Source organism: Cyprinodon tularosa, unplaced genomic scaffold (genome assembly GCF_016077235.1).
Source record: "Cyprinodon tularosa strain WSP-4 unplaced genomic scaffold, ASM1607723v1 ctg353, whole genome shotgun sequence".
NCBI lineage: Eukaryota > Metazoa > Chordata > Actinopteri > Cyprinodontiformes > Cyprinodontidae > Cyprinodon > Cyprinodon tularosa.
Genome location: NW_024039067.1, coordinates 465,631 through 483,000, shown reverse-complemented (window position 1 = coordinate 483,000; position 17,370 = coordinate 465,631). Strand labels below are relative to the sequence as shown.

Below are 17,370 nucleotides of genomic sequence, written 5' to 3'. Positions count from 1 at the left end.
GCAAATTCTTGTGAGATTTTGTTAGTAAAATAGATCGATACCGCGTCAATATACCAACATATAAAAATATGGCAAGATTTCGTGAATTTTCAGGGGATTTCGTAGCATAACGATGACATATAGCAATATTTCATTAGTAAAAGAGATTGATATGGTGTTTTTAAATGGCAATATATCAGCATATGAAGATATTGTGATATTTTATTGTATCAATATTTTTTCCCTCGTCTTTAGAAGTTTTTAATTCTGTAGAAAAGACGTTTTTGAGGAAGAAGAAGTAGTAGTATTTTTTTTTTTTTTAGACTTTAGAAACTCAGAAGCTGATCAAATATCGGGTTAAATATCGGTGGGGTGGCCGATGTCCGATATTCAGTTTTAAGGCAGATACAGGCCGATACCGATAGGGGGCCGATTATATCGTGCATCCCTTCTTTAAAGTACACTGATCAGATGATAAATCAGAGCTTGGGTTACACAAGGCTGGAAACTGTCACAAGTTAAGTCAACAATTTAAGAAATTCAAATTTTTAAAACAAGTTTCTACTTTTCCTAAAAACCACCTTTGTTACAGACATTTTTTACAAATACGATAAATAACGCAATATGCTGCTTTAGTGAGCCCAGTGGATTTTCGTCAGCTATTTTCAGCCATAGATTTTAACTGAAACACAGGCTTTTGCACTGATGTGTAAAACCAAAAGTGAAGATATAAAATATATACTTTGCTGCATATTTCCCAATAACAGTTAGTTAGCTTTTAAGAGTTGGGCCATGAACAGTTTGATATCCGATTATATGTAGAAAAGACATTTACTCTTTTCATACGCAGACTCTCTAATCGTATATTTAGAGATGGAACGGCTACAACTTATATTCGGACAACTTGTGACCAAAAAAACAGGATGCTAAGTTGTCTGTCTAATCTGTCTGGGATGTTTTTATCCATCTTCTTTTTCACTTTTGAGCTGTGAGCCGACAGTAATTGTCTGCATCCACGTGTTTGGGTAAGCTGCACCTAATATCGCTCTGTGGCCGTGCTAATGCCCTATTCAGCATCATGCGAGGACACAGAGACGGCATCTGTCTGTTGAATCCGGGCACACGTGCGTTAGCTATAAAAATGCTGGGTGACCTCAATTCAGGGCGCCATGGTAACCAGAGGGAGGGATAGTGAGTTTGTAGGTAAAAAAAACATGCGTCAGGCAGGAGTAGATTTTGCTTTACAGTATTGGGGGTTATCATAACAGCTTAACCTCGCAATAATAATGTAAGATTAGCATTTTAGCTAAAAATATGGGCATGTTTTCCTGTGTTTGATTCCTGCTGTTCATGTGTGACCAGGAACCCTGTGGAGGTCCTAACAACCCTGCACACTGCAGAGCAAGTTTAGACAGGAATTGCTTTTACATGTGTGCGCCTGTTTTCTGTCTGATCTACCCATTTTATTCTGTGGTGAACAGCTGATGGCTTTTCACATACCACCTAATTTTTTAATATCATAGCAAATATTTCTCTATTTGCATTAGTTTTCCTTTATATTAGAGTGATCAGGTGGGTTTTGGTGGTTTTAGTAATCACTTATATAATGCTTGCATGAGCAGTTGAATGAATGAGCTGAAGCAAATACAGCAGATCTGCTCTGTGGGTCATCAGGCATTTTATGGGCAGCTCCAGTGTGTTTTAGATAGTTTTGCCATCGATCCACTGTAATCACTCAGTTCCTTACGTTCTTCTCAGACGGGGTTTATATGTGAACATGAAGCAGCTGAGTCTCCTGTGTCTCGCTTTGCTGGGCATTCCCATTACCAACTGGTAATGGACCACTCCCCCCAGGGCTGTGAGTCGTAAACCAACACGTTGCCGGTCAGCTAGGCAACACACTGCACAAGCAGCTATTCATATTAAAGCTCCTGTTTGTTGTTCCATTTCCTGAAGAACTTTAGAGGTTGCTGCCACATCATGGTGTAGCAGGCTCCATTTCCCTTATGTACTCCATCAAAGGCCTCCTTTTACTGAAACTCAGGGGGGCTGTTTGACGGAAATTGAGGGCTAATGAAATATTTTTTACTCCTGCTCATAAAACATATTCCCTCTTAGCTTTTCACTGACTTGCTGTGATGTAATAAGTTAATGTCTCTGGGTTACAGCAGTTTTTATTTCCCCTCTGTGTCAACATGTTTTTTTAGTTGTGCATTAACGTTTGAAAATATGTAAAGCTGGGCGTACAATGTGCGATTTTATTCAATCGTTGCATGCATCTGCTGCTCACACTGTACGGCTAAACGCAGGGTTTACGATTTATGTTCGGCCCGATGCTCTGATGCGATCTACCTGCTCACACTGTGCGACTAAAAACCATGTCGGACTCAGCTCCGCAGTGAGATGAAGCTGCTCCGTAGCTCTCTATCCTGAAGCCGAACAAATAGAAGGGGAATATTAAGCTCACTATAGTGAACTGTGCTGCCTTGGCAATTTGTGCAATTTTGTGCTGAGGGTCCTAGAAAGAAATGGCAACGACGTATTTGGAAAAAGGACGTGGCTGAGCACGCGTGGCTGCTGCGGTCCGTCAGTTCTGCAGATGGAGCTGCATTTCACTCATTGCATCCCCACCATGCTGCTGTGTTTACATCTGAGAGGAGGAATAAAAAGGAGAATCCTTCTTTGTGCATGCGCCCTGAGCGATTTGCCCCGACCTCACGATTCCTAATCAGGAGGCGGTCGTGAGAGGCTGATTGCCGCTCGTGACCCCCTGTACACTACACGACTCACGACGCACGATCAGGCTGAAAGTCAAGGCGATCGAAAGATTCTCGCATGACTGGAAAATCGCCCCGAAAATCGCACAGAGCACACCGGGCTTAAAACATTTTAGAAAATCTGCAAAGCATTTACAGATTAAGGCTTCTTCTATACAATGGTTAACACTGTATTTTTCATGAGCGGTTGAGAAAGTGTGCGCATCCATACGACCAAACAGCAACACTGGAAACACTGCAGTTCATATGCTGAGCCTTTTGGTTGCGCTGCCACAGAAACACCAAAACTGTTGGTAAACAGCAACATGGTGGCAAAGAGGCGCAACGGTTACAGAGGGAGGGGACGGAGACACAAGGTCAGCTGTTATTGCCCATCCGTCCCAGAAGAATGATCCGTACTATCAGCTTATTTGCGCATGCGCAATAACATATACATCCAGGTCATCATAAATAATGTAATGATGGTACTAAAAATAAGTATTTCTATCCTTAAATCACTGAAGAATGCCAAAACAAATCTTTTTTTTTTCCCAAATATTATTTATGCTTTAACATGTGGTACAATATAAAGACATAGAAATACAATGTACCTTTAACATATAAACGAAATTGGGCTAGAACAAACCCCAATATACCCACATATATACTCTCATACAGAATACAAAAATAAATAAATAAATAAATAATAAAAAAATAACATAAATAAATAGTAATGATAATTAAATAAAAAAATAAAAAAATGATCAAGCCAGGTGAACATAATGAGAAGTGGAAAGAAACAGATATATCAAAAGACAAATAATTAAAGTAAAAAGAACCACAGTATTAAAACCATGCTAAAACAAATCTTTAAAATATTTTTATGACTTTTTTGAGATAATGTGAAGCTTTTTATTTTTTCTCCGTTTAGCAGCTTGTTTGACATCATCAGACATGCTCAGAGCAATCCAGCAAAATATGATTAAACCATGTTTATCTTTCTTTTTATATATTTCTTTTCTTATTTAAAATAATGTTAAAACAAAAGCAAAAAATCTAACTCAAAAAGACTAGATTTATATTTAAATCCAAAGCTGAAAAAGTTAGCTCCTGAATAGAGTCGCATCCCATTTCTGACAACTGATAAAACAGAAAGGATTTTAATGCATTTATTTTCTCAGGAAATACTTTATTAAGCTCCAGTACATTATAGTCTAGTAAGCTTACTATTTTTAAGGAGGAAAAAAAACGTAATTTCAGTCTTTTTTTACAAATTAAATCGAGGGCGACCCGGATGTAAATCTGGTTTAGCAAATGAGCTGATGGTACAGAGGGTTCTACCGATACGGATCAGGTAGTGACATCAGCGTTTAAAAGAAGGTCCAGCTTACATTTCCATACTGCAACACCAATCCACCATTTTGGAAATTCTTCACTATGAGACCCGCTTTTAAATATGCGACGGACTATTAGGGTCAGGCTACATTAAAAGAAAAACAAACAAAAAAAACGCTGAGAATAAAGTCAGAACATTATACAGCTAAAAATGTATGAGAATGAAGTCATCATACCACAGCCCGTTTCAGAAAGAAAGCTTCCAGCATGCTTTCTTCAATACAGTCAAAGTCGTTTGGACAATCGTTTAAAAGTTCTGATACTGATAATTTGATGTTGGTGCGCTAAAAGACTTTATATTTCCTTATTTGTCAAACCGATGCTAAAGTATAACTTCACAAGATGCTCGACATTCCTTGTTTTAGGGAAGACAGTGCTTCTTGTAAGAGTAAAATACATTTTTATTCTCGTAATATTAGGACTTATTTTTGTAAATTTGAATCCCCAGTGCTGCAAAGCCACTGGGCAGGCCGCAGTGTGCTGACAATAAATAATTAGATGTGCCAAATCCACAGTAAAGAAACGACTACTTTTAAGGTTTACTAGAAGTACCTTTTTTTAACCCTTTAATTTGATTATTTAAAACATTTAAATGTAGGGGTGTAAATCACATGCATCATGTCGATTCGATTGAGTATCAATTTCCTGACCCAACGATTCGATTATTTTCGATATTCAAGAATACACCACGATACGATTAATAGTTTGTGTTTTTGTTTTTTTTACACCTTACAGGCTAGACAATGTTTCAACTTTGAAATAAATCAATGAAAGCTGTAATATCGTTATGCATTTTATTTGAGAATCAGCAGCAAATAACATAAGTAGAGAAGTTGCACTCCACCTATTCCTATTAAAACCTCATTCACTGAAAAATAATAATTCCCGATGCATCGATGTATCGGTGCATCGGATCGTCGGCTGTTGGATCGATGCATTGATACCAAACGATTATTATTTACACCCCTATTTAAATGTGACAAAAAAGGAAATATAAAAAAAATGTAAGAGAGCTAACAGTTTTCAAAACTCTTTGACATTGACCAGGAAAACAATATATGGGATGGTAAAATATATCAAAACTTGTACATTTTAGAAAGCTTGATGCACAGCAAAATGCTCATCTTGTATTGATCTGCTGATAGCTTTCCAATATTCCAGCAAGTTTGAGGTGAAAGACAGATTTAAAGAGGTTTAATCTATACCAACAAATACTGTGATTCACATCTGTAGTGATGGAGAAACATAAAAAAAGAGAGTCCTTGGGAAAAAAAACCTCTCTGCATTACACAAAGCAGCCACATGCATGCACACACAGGCACGAAGCAGTGGTAAAACGTAGCAGAGGCTTGTCTTTAATCATCTGCATTGCAAACATTCCTTCATGTATTTATTTATTTTTTTTTTTCCTTCTCCTGATCTTTTTTAACATGTGTTCCTGTAGTGCTCCAGTTGGCTTGGAGCTTCATTGGCATGCTTGGCTTTGCTCTGCTCTGTGCAAATATGTAATAGAGGGAGAGGGGGGGGGGCTGAGCAGTGGCGATGCATTGGCTTTTTCACATGGACATCCACGAGTGGCCTGCAGACAGATTCAGAACGAGCAGGCCAGCCATCTTTTGTATCTGCAAAGAGAAAAGACCTAATTGTAGGTTTAAATCTGTTGGATTTTTAATTCCTTTTATTTTTAGTAATGCTGGGCAATTAATTGCATTCGCAATATAATCACAAAATAACACTGATACCATTTTGAGAGCCAAAAGTTTATTCAGCTATTGTCACCCATTCCAGGTAGGCAATAAAAAGTTCTACTGGATTCACTTTGTATTAGTCTTTTTCCTGCTTCACAAAGGTAGGCAGCAGCTTGACAAAGCCATGATGGCAATTATTTTACATCCAAGTAGTATGCAGTTCTTCATTTATAGACACACATCAATTTCAAACAGATGGCATCGGTATCGGCCAATACTGCACACAGCCAGGTATCCGGTATCGGGGCCAGAAAATGGCATCAGCGCAACCCTAATTTTTAGACATGTACCTTTTTAAGATGTTTGCCTAATTTCTATCTTCCTTAATTAAAAATAAAACTTTTATTTCTTTTAATGATGGTTTTCCAGAACAAATATATTTCCCTCTGTATATGGCCATTCATCATTTATTAGGGCTGAGTATTTGCATGGGTGTTGTAATACGATACTTGGGTCATGATACAATATTATCACAATACTGCGATATTACTACATATTGTGATATTTTACTCAGCTCTAAAAATGAAAATTAAATGCTGTATATTTTATTCAGAATCCATGTTTTTTGGGGGTTTGAGTCATTTCACATCTTCCACTGTGACTGCCTGAACTGCAGAGATGGTGATGTGCTTTACAGTAAATAGGCTCCACAGCGCCATCTACCAGAGTGGCGTTGCAGAGGTAGTCCATTTCCATTTGTTATAGATAAAATGTTTTGTTTTTTCGAAAATTGATATTAGGAACTAAAAGATTTATATTATATTGGGCATCACGATATATCGCCAAAATGATTTTTTTCCACAGCCTTATCATTTACTTTGGTTGAATATGATGTGTGCTAGTCTATGTGTGAGAGGGCTTTCTCATTTTACTCCATTTTAATCCAAAAACTAAAGCCAAGATGTTAAACTTAATTGTTTAAACTTCCTTTAATATTTGCTATAAACATTTAGTTTTGTTCAGATGACAAAAAAAATAGGTTAACATATTTCATGACAGACAGAGATTGAAGCTTTAAAGGCTACAGTTAAAACTTCCTTTCCGAAGATTGGTGCTGTATGGAAGCGAATCGTTACCATATTTCAAATTTAAAAGCATTTTCAGAAATGCTTTTTCATTTTAAGAATGTGGCTGCATTGTTTGACTCATAAATGAAATTAGTAATCAATAATCCTGTTTGCATTTTCTTTTTCTTCTTTAACACTGCTCATCCTCTTACTTAATTAAATTGAAAAAGAAAAAGACATTTGAGATATATTTTTCAAAATGTACCCCAGCAAATACATACCAAAATTCAATTTGAAATGTAAAATTTGAAAAGACCCGGCAAATCAACCAGGTTCCCGCCGGCACGCTTCCAATGTAATGCAATGCAGACGTGCACAGCGCCCCCTACCGAACAAGATGGGTAGCCCGGTCAGCAAGAACCTGAGGAAGAGCAGCTGCTGACGTCAATCTGCTGCCCCCGCCACTCAGAATGTTTTTTCTTTCTCGAGTTATGGACAGTACTTTGCTGGCAGGCTACGAAAACGAAAAAAGCAATGTCTGCTGTGTTTTCTCTTTGATTATGGCATAAAATGTTCAGTCTTAAAGAAGAAAATTTAAATGCAAATAGGATGATTGATTACTAATTTCATTTATGAGTCAGTTAATGCAGCCACATTCTTAAAATGAAAGCAAAAGCATTTCTGGAAATGCTTTTTCATTTTCAAATTTTACATTTCAAATTGAATTTTGGAATGTATTTGCTGGGGTACATTTTGAAAAATAAATCTCAAATGTCTTTTTATTTTTCATTTTGATTAAGTAAGAGGATGAGCAGTGTTAAAGAAGAAAATGAAAATGCAAACAGGATGATTGATTTCTAATTGCATTTATGAGTCAATCAATGCAGCCACATTCTTAAAATGGAAAAGCATTTCTGGAAATGCTTTTAAATTTGAAATATGGTAACGATTCGCTTCCATAGTGCTGCTACCTCTTAGTGCTTAGCTATTGTGCGTTCGCTGATTGATGATTATTTGAACGCTGACAAGGGAACGTCAAGCTTAAAGTACCCTGAGTCTTTTCACCAGCTGATTTTAAGGTGTGTCCCGAGTTATTTTTTTATTTTTTAGTAATGAAAGGCTTTAGTGAAACATCATAAATCCATTTCTACTGCTTATATATACACAGCCAATTATTTTTCTAATTATTTGTTGTTACAGTTTTAACTTTTTCTGCATATTTCCCATCAATAATAATTGTTGGAATTAGGATCGGTGGGAAGAATACATTTTCAAAAGGGATTCACGCTTTGCTCCATTAGTTTGGCTCTGATTCTCCTGTGAACACAATACTTTATCAACATGGACATTTATCATTTTACAAAACCCTTCTTTTATTCGTATGTATGTAACTGGTTGGTTTCATCCTGATCTGTGTTTTTTTCTTTCTCTCCAATTGATTTTTCCTTCAGTATAACATGTTCAGTCAGCTGCAAAATCAAATCTTATTCCTTTAAATGTAAGCGTCTGTCGAGCAGGAAATTGATGGTTTGGGATTCTCATCGCTTCACAGGAATACCACAGTAGCATAGAGTATAGTTAATATTTGAAATATAAATGCAAAATAAAACCAACTGAAGTCAGACATTCTCACAGCTCTTGAAAAATATTAATTACTACATTAACAATAGTTTTTTTTTTTACTTTTGATGCAAAAAATAAAGCAAAAATCAGATTTATTTGATAATCTGCTGCAGAATCACAGCAACTTTTAGCTACTCACTGTAGTTATAAAACAACTTTACTTAAAGGATACTCCTTTTTTTATACATCGTGACATTCTGAGTTTTTCAGGAGTACAAATATGACCAAACTGGAGGAGTTCTGTTCCCTTGTTTCAGCCTGCTGACCGCTAGTGTGCAGCAACAAGTGGTGGATGACTTTAGAAACTCCAGCTCTTTGTTTTTAGCTTCTCTGAGCTAATTTTTGTGTCATCCTAAAGAGAGAAAAATGCACATAAAGCTCGACTTTAAGCCAAAAATGATTCATTGCTGATCCTTATATGTATGGTTGGAGTAGGTTTTAAAAATATCTCTGTATGCAATGTTTAAATTAGCCTTTTATTTGTGCAAAACACCAAACTGCTTGAGTATCAGCCTGCCGTTGCTGCAGAAGCGTGCTTTAACTCGCCCTTTTACATAAGTGTTCTCCCCAACTGCCAGCCTGTGGTTGCTGCAGTCTCTTTATAAATGTCACCCACTAAGTGGTTAAAATGAAAACAGAACAGACTGATTAATCCAGTCATTGTCTGAAGCCCGCTCTCATCTCTTCTCCCTGTTTCTTTCCACTCGTTTTGTGTTTTCTCTCTCCTGTCTTTCTCACCCTTTTTCTCCATTATCACGCTGAGTGTTATGTGTCCATAATTACAGAGCTTCAGGGCTTCCTGGCAAAAACAGTCCTCTGATTGCCTTTCCCTTCAGCTTACATCCTGTTATTAAAGTAAAGATGATCATGACATAGCAGATGTTAAGATTGCGCGGCTGCAACATGCATTATCTCACCTACCGTTTGTCTGCAAACCAAGAGTATTAACCTTGAACTAAAAGGTGTCTTAGCTTCTTACAAACAAACGGTTGGTTGTTACGGCAATCATCAAGGGTCATAGAGAAAGTCAGACATATTTGGATTGCTCAGTATGACTAATGAGTAGCTATCAGAGAAGCAAAAACAAAAAGCATGAAGTCACACATAATGCAGAGGGCTTAAAGGACTGCTCGTCCTTGCAGCTGATGTCTATTTGCTGTGGTTGCCACATGCTTGTGCTTGACACTATTATTACATAATGTCAGGTCGCCTTTTACACCCTGTGGGGTCCAACTCTGTCAAAGTGAGTGACCGCCTCATCACAGAGGAGCTAACATAGGTCTCTCTACCTTTTCTCTCCTGCAGATGCGGCTGCCAAGAAAGCCTTCATCACAGAGGTAAGCTAAAATGTTGAACGGTTACATTTCATATCAGCTTTTGTTGCTCCATATTCATCATAAATATGTTTTTTTTCTACCATAGTTTCCAGAATAGACTATTAACAGACATGTCAAGCAGTTAGAAACATTTTCACTGATGGGATTTCTCCTGTATTCCAGTTCCCCTAAATAAAGCCTATTTCCTCACTGTTTAGTTCATAAACACATTTCAGGTTTGATTGATTTCAATGGTCACATTTCTGTCCCTCCATGATACTTAAACTAGAGATGGGAAATAAAAGAAGTAGATCATTTTTATGGTTGAAACTGTTGGCAATAGATCATTGCTATTGTCATACATTGACAAAATAATCCGTCGGCGTCAGCTTTAGGTATTCAGAGGTCAGGCGAGGGTTGTTCAGTATATAACGCCCCTGACCCACTTCCAGTTGTTTGATTTAGATGAAATTTTGCATCTGCAGTTATTTATATCTCTATAGATTGATTAGCAAATTACAGCTTTTAACTAATTGTGGTTTCTGATTTATAAGTGTTTGATCTGAGTCAAGTCTGAAACTGAGCCTAAGTTGTTGATATTTAGCATGGATTTCGAGGTTTGAAGCTAGTTAACTTTAATTTCTACAGTCTGATATTTCACCCCCAGACCACAAAGACAGAATTAAGCCCAATCCCAATGTTCGCCCTTCTTACAGCCTCTAGCTCTCACCCCCTACCAACACAGCCTCGAATGGTTAGGGCTACGTACTATTCCCTAGGTGTTGGGACCCCCCTCAACTCATAGTTGACATTTGGGTATGTTTATGTGAACATACACCGTAAAACAGGAGACAAAGCTTTTGTTTAATCAAAGTGGAAGGTAGACGAAAATAATATTGACAAGTTATGAAGTGGGGAATATTGCTAAAGCAGGGTTCCTGCGGGTACTTAAAAAGTCTTAAAAGGCATCGAATTCTTCAAAATAAAACTAAGGCCTTAATTGGTATTAAAATGTCTTAAATCAGTCTTTCGTAGGTCTTAATTTTTAAAACATCATAAAAAGGATTATTTTTATTACGATTTTTTTAAAATTGACCTTTTTTTTTTATAAAAACAATATGTCTTGCCATTATTGGTTCCGTCCCGATAGCGGAACCAATAAAGCGTTGTTGCGGCCGGAACATTTGGGAGATGCGCCATTAACTTTTTGTCTGGAAAATATGAGCAAGTGTAAATGTAACGAAAATTGTCTCCAGCCAAGAGTTTTCTCCATGGCTAAAACCAGGGAACATACATGAGGCTCAGTGGATTTAGTGCAAGAAGTCATTCAAGCTCAGAACGATGGGAATTAAGGCAGTGCGCATGCGAAGCACGAAACACAAAGCGTCAAAATGGAGTTACAGAGAAACAGCCGGTATTTCTCGTTTTTTTCCACCCTTGTCTCTGCAACGCCTCCACTTATCACCAAATTAAACATACTAAGAAAAGGATACAAAGAAAAATGGCTGCAATAAAGACTTAGCACTGGTTATGTTGAGGCTTTAAAGCTGATTTGTTTTGTTCCCTGCTAAAACAAAGTTTGTGAATTCAGTTAAATAATTGTTAAAATATATCTGTCATTTGTGTGTTTTTAGCTTTCTTCCTGTATTGGAAGCTTTTCAAAATTTGAAACATTAGTGCAGTGGTTTATGTTAAAATAAACCTTTGGGTTAAGTTGTTGCAAGCAGGGTTTTCTTGTGTTTCTTGTGAATTTGGTCTTAAATTTTTATTTCAAGTGGCATTAAAAAGTCTTAAAAAGACTTGAATTTAACTTGCCTTATGCTGTAGGAACCCTGTAAAGGTTTGTGGGTGGCTTTTAAAAAAGCCATCTTCATTTATCTACCTCCAGTGCCTTTCCCACTGCTCCTGTCCGAACTCCAGAACCACGTCTCACCTTACCTATGTTGTTTGAGAGAATCTGGTGAACGCAGGGATGCTGGCTTTCAAAAGTAAAAAAGAACTGCCAGTCACTCCATAGAATCCCTGTCATCCATGTCTTCTGAGAAATTGTCTACAGGAATTCATTAGCAAGTAAACATCTGAGATCCGTCGCTCTGAAGGGCTACATTTATACCTCCAACCCCTCGTCCTGTCCATTCACATGCTAATACTTCTTTTCCACTGGAAGCCTGGAACAATTTGCTTTTAGTGGCAGTGAGAACAGCTCACTGACGCGTTTTTACTTGGACAAAATAACTTTGCAAGCAACCCACGTTAAAATCGCCTCAGCTCAGATCGGCATGCTGTAGGAAAACACCAGAGCCGTGTTGACACGCTAAATTACGTGACACCTTTGAACGCATCGTACGGACGTCAACACACCGCTCCAGTCGATCGGATCTAACAAGCTAAAACAACTGTTTACATTCGATAAACATGGAGAAGCTCTGGTGAGAGGGATTCAGCCAGATGATAGAGCGAAACAATAAAGCACACTGACTACGCTCTAGCTTCCTTACATGTTGCTCTCCATTGTTTACTTTCCTGATTTCTGTCACACTGGTGACATCATCAAAGATAACCCATTATGATTGTATCACCAGACACGCCGTGGAGTGCGGGCAGAGGCCACGCAGCTGCCAGTGAGGGGTTAGACCAGCTTTTTTTACCAATATGAAGGGAACCAAATGCTGATTGTTAGCGGGTCGACCCAAGTTTGAAAAACACGCTTAACACTGGCATTTTTAGTTTGAAAGAGGCTTAAGAGGAATAAGGACATTACTACCCTCACTGGAACCTGCAATAATTAGGGGTATGACTTGGATCTTTACTTATCCCAAAGATCTAAGACTTGACTCTAAATTACGTTCTGAGTCTTGGATTCATTCTACAAATACTTAAAGGAATAGTACACCCAAAACATGATTAGCCTTCATTTTCTACTCACCCCCATGCTGAACAAAACTCTGGAGTACTTTTTTGATATCTCAAATGCATCTGGAGATCTGGGAGGCTTCTTGCTGTCTGCTGACATTCAAATAATGGAGGTCTATGGCGCCCGAGACAGAAAGGTCCACAAAAGTCCACAAAAACGTGTCAATATTCCTCCATACTGCTCGTCCAATGTAATCCAAGTGTCCTGAGTGGGTAGCATCCAGAATTTACTCGAAACGAAGTCATTTAGAACGTTTTAGAGCCTAAACAGTAGTGTATAGGATTTCCTAATAGCGCCCCCATGCGCGCTCACGATTCTACGGAAGCCGGCAGACCAAACCAGCGCATTCAGCTCGGCAAAGAACTCATGCTCTTCCTCAACACTGAAGTCCTCAGACATTTTTCTTTCGTTGTTTCTTTCTTTGCACAGGTAAACAGCACATTTCTTCTTCTACGCTTGCATTATCGGCAGAGCAGACGCTGAATGCGCACTTTCTTCCGGTTTGGTCTGCCGGCTTCCGTAGAATCGTGAGCGCGCATGGGGGCGCTATTAGGAAATCCTATACACTACTGTTTAGGCTCTAAAATGTTCTAAATGACTTCGTTTCGAGTAAATTCTGGATGCTACCCACTCAGGACACTTGGATTACATTGGACGAGCAGTATGGAGGAATATTGACATGTTTTTGTGGACTTTTGTGGACCTTTCTGTCTCGGGCGCCATGGACCTCCATTATTTGAATGTCAGCAGACAGCAAGAAGCCTCCCAGATCTCCAGATGCATTTGAGATATCAAAAAAGTACTCCAGAGTGTTGTTCAGCATGGGGGTGAGTAGAAAATGAAGGCTAATCATGTTTTGGGTATACTATTCCTTTAAGATTCAACAGACCTAGAGGTAGCTGGCCTTAAACCTTTGATAAAAAAAACAAAAACAATGGCACCTTCTTCATTGGTGTTTAATCCTGTGCAAATATCGGTGTTAATACATCTCTGTCTCTTTTCTTTTTGTCTCAGATGCCCTCATCTTCCAGCCAGCCTGGTCAAGGAAAGAAGATTGGCCACAGAGGGGTGGATGCATCAGGAGAAACTACATACAAAAAGGTTCTGCAAAATGTCAAGAGCTCACCACATTATGGTGGAAAACATGCTGCTTTTTGATTTGCTTTTCAATGATTTATTCATCTGTCGTCCTCTTTCCAAACCTGATTGCAGACAACATCATCCGCCTTGAAAGGTGCCATCCAGCTGGGAATCGGTTACACGGTCGGCAACTTGAGCTCCAAGCCAGAGAGAGATGTTCTGATGCAGGATTTCTACGTGGTGGAAAGCATCTTTTTCCCCAGGTCAGTGTTTTACACCTGCAAAGTGATGCAGCTGAGGTTTTCTTTAGATGAGCTGTCTGGTAGTTAATGTTTTTTTTTATATAGATTCATGAAGACAAAAAGCAGTCTTTGACAGTGTTGCATTTTGGTTTGCTGTTGAACCCTCTTTTCAAGCAAAAACAGGAAAACATTAAACCATCTATGAGGTTTAATGAGTAACAGATGAGGCTTTAAGGCATGAAACCAGGGGCAACTTTAAAGGCATCAGGAAATTAAATTAAATTCAGTTTATTTCTATAGCGACAATTCACAACAGATGTCATCTCAAGGCTCTTTACAGTTCACCAGATCATCCAGTCAGATTGATTCAAAGATTTCTATCTAAGACAAACCTGTTGATTGCATCGACTTATTGACTCTTCAGCAATTCCTCACACAAAGCATGCTTGTAGTGACAGTGGAGAGGAAAAACTCCCTTTTAACAGTAAGAAACCTCCAGCAGAACCAGGCTCAGTGTGAGCGGCCATCTGCTGAGGCCAACTGGGGTTCAAGGAGACAGAAGCAGAGATACAAAAAGAAACTGTCAACCAGCTCCACAGACGGGCTGTTCTGGAAACACACAGACAGGCAGATGAGTTCCGAGCCAGATCCCATGTCAGAGGATGAAGAGAGCACATCCAGTTAGCCACGGTCAGAGAAACAGGACTACACTGAAAAACAGGCCGATCTCCAACATCTATAAACAAAGGTGTTGACGGCAGCAGCACAGCTGATATTTCTCTCCAGGATGGAGTCACAGCCAAACAGGAACAGACCAGATGAAGCTACTATGAGAAATAGCAGAGAGAGCAGAAAGTTAGAGATTGAAATAACAGATAATGCAGAGTGGGAGAATAGAGATGGGGTGATGAAAATGAATCCGTATGTCTTCCAGCAGTCTAAGCCTATAGCAACACAAATTCAGAAAATAGCTCAGGATAACCTGAGTGTTTTGGTTGAGGTATAAGAAAGATAGAGCCATGGTCAAATAGGTCAAAATAGGAATAAAACCTGGACTTAGACTTAGACAACTTTTATTTTTATACTTTTATTTTCATAGCCCTTCTATTCCAAATAGACGGGCTCTAAAGAAACACAAAATTATTGGTCGATGTTCCTAATGGATGCTTTCATTATGTAAAGCTATTTTTTGCCTTTTAAAAGTTGTGTAGTTTTGTTGACATTGAACCTATTTTTTTTAATTTTTTTTTTACATTAGAAATAGTTGAATTCTGGAGTATAAAGATTTATAAATCCAAAGCGCAGCAATAGCCATCCCCATTTCTCTTGTCTGTAAAATGTATCCGAATTCCTGTTTAATTTTCTTTTTTTTTGCCCTCCAGTGAAGGGAGCAACCTCACTCCAGCCCATCATTTCCCAGACTTCCGCTTTAAGACATATGCTCCTGTGGCCTTCCGCTACTTCAGAGAACTGTTCGGCATCAGGCCGGATGATTACCTGGTAAGAGCCTCTTTTTCAGGCCGCATGTTGATGCTGGAGTAAATGTGAACTTTATCATTCTTAGTCACAGAAAGATGGAGTCTTTTTGGTTCAGGGAAGTCAGAGAGTTATGCTGCAGGCAGAAGAGCGAGGTCTGCACATTGTCTTTTTCCATCAACATGGAAACTCAGGAATCTGCGTGATTCATTAGCCTGTCCAGAGTCCCTAAAGCTGCTGTACTTCACCAGTGCCTCGTCATGTTTGTTTAAATGCACTCATGTTGTCGTTTAGATGGATAACTAAGAACCTACAACAAAACAAGACAGGGTTCCTTTAAGATCTTCAGCAGCTTGGTGTTAAACTAAATGAATAATGAAAATATAAGATAGATGAAGTCTTGGAAAGAAAAGCAGAGTGACGCACAGAGTGTGAGCTTAACAACAGATATTAGAGCCTTCTTCCTGCATAAGGTCGCAAAATAGCTTTTTTAGTCACTAAATTAACTTCCTAATCTCTCCTGCATTTTCTTACATATTTTTTTCTTTTATCTAAAATTGCAACTGATATGAGTTTTCAGCAGCATTCAATCTTATCAAATAATGATACAGTTCTCTAAGGGGTTTCCTATGGGGACGGTTCTGGGGCAGACGTTCCCATCTTAAAACCGACACTTTGGCTCACACGTTACTGAGTGGACCAGAGCAGGATGATGGCCGCCACATTATTACCGTCTCTGACCCAGCTTTTTCTGAGGCTGTCAGGCTAAGCAGAAGCAAACCCATCCATCGACAGTATGAGGTCGCATGTGCTCAGTTTTATTCCCGTCATTAACTGTTAAATAAAAAGAAAGATACGGAACGAGGAGTGGATGATGCAGAGTAAATGCTAACTCAACTACAGAAAAATGAAAGAAATAAACTCACCGTTGAGTTAGCGTTAGCTTGCATGACCGGCTCCGTCATGCTGGTTTTTCTTCAGTATGAGCACCACAAGCGTCGCGTCACGTGACTAAGAAAACGTAACGGGATTGGCTGGGTGTTGGATGCCACAATCCATTGCTAATGTCTGTGACCTGAAGTAACCCCTCCCTTTTTACACTGAATTTAGACGCTGAATTTTGAAAGGTTGAATTTTTTTATATGCAGATTTTTTTAACACTCAAAAATGAAACTGAAAAATAAGTATTGAAAATGTAATCACTTTGAAATAGTAATGTGAATTTTTAGCTTGAAGAGAAAATAAATGAAATTTCAACTGTGTAGAAATAATGACAATGAATTTTTTTTAGGTCAAAAATGTGTTCTGAATATATTTTAACACTGAAACAGTAAGTACAAACATACAACATTTAAATTTCAGCGGCATTTTTATTACAAATCCCAGCGACACACACTTACTTCCATAAAATAGGCCTGCCCAGCTGTGTTTTTGAAATGTGACCCTCTCAGGCACAAAGTGTAGAGGAAGGCTTATTTTTTATTTTCTTATTTCTTATTTTAGGAGTAAAGGAGATAATCTGATCATTCTGATTTATTTTCTTGGATTTCTTCTTTTGATCGCTCACAGCTATAGATCCTGCATCAAAAACTGTACTTCTGTGATGGAGTCCCTACGTTTAATTATGTTGTCCATATTATTACAGTGTAAATAAAATAATCAGCATCATTACTTAATGTAGGATCTTCAGGTCAGCTACAGGAGGCTTTTATTAATATTATCCAATCCCTAACAATAAAAACCAGACAGACACTCGTGGCCTTTGTTTGGCTTCCATCCGCTTCTCTTATTTAACGACTTTGACCTTTTCCCACTTGATGCTCTGAGTGGTTTT

General features: G+C 38.4%; 1 protein-coding gene across 2 annotated transcripts in view; it reads left to right on the top strand.

The window, feature by feature from the left end:
• The window catches only part of pip5k1ca (phosphatidylinositol-4-phosphate 5-kinase, type I, gamma a), a 75,420-nt gene that overhangs the window by 22,098 nt on the left and 35,952 nt on the right, over positions 1-17,370 (top strand). For both annotated transcript variants that reach the window (XM_038295328.1, XM_038295329.1), the window contains exons 2-5: positions 9,814-9,845; positions 13,753-13,839; positions 13,951-14,081; positions 15,443-15,560. In XM_038295328.1, the coding sequence (XP_038151256.1) occupies positions 9,814-9,845; positions 13,753-13,839; positions 13,951-14,081; positions 15,443-15,560 (368 nt within the window). The remainder of the gene's footprint in view (positions 1-9,813; positions 9,846-13,752; positions 13,840-13,950; positions 14,082-15,442; positions 15,561-17,370) is intronic.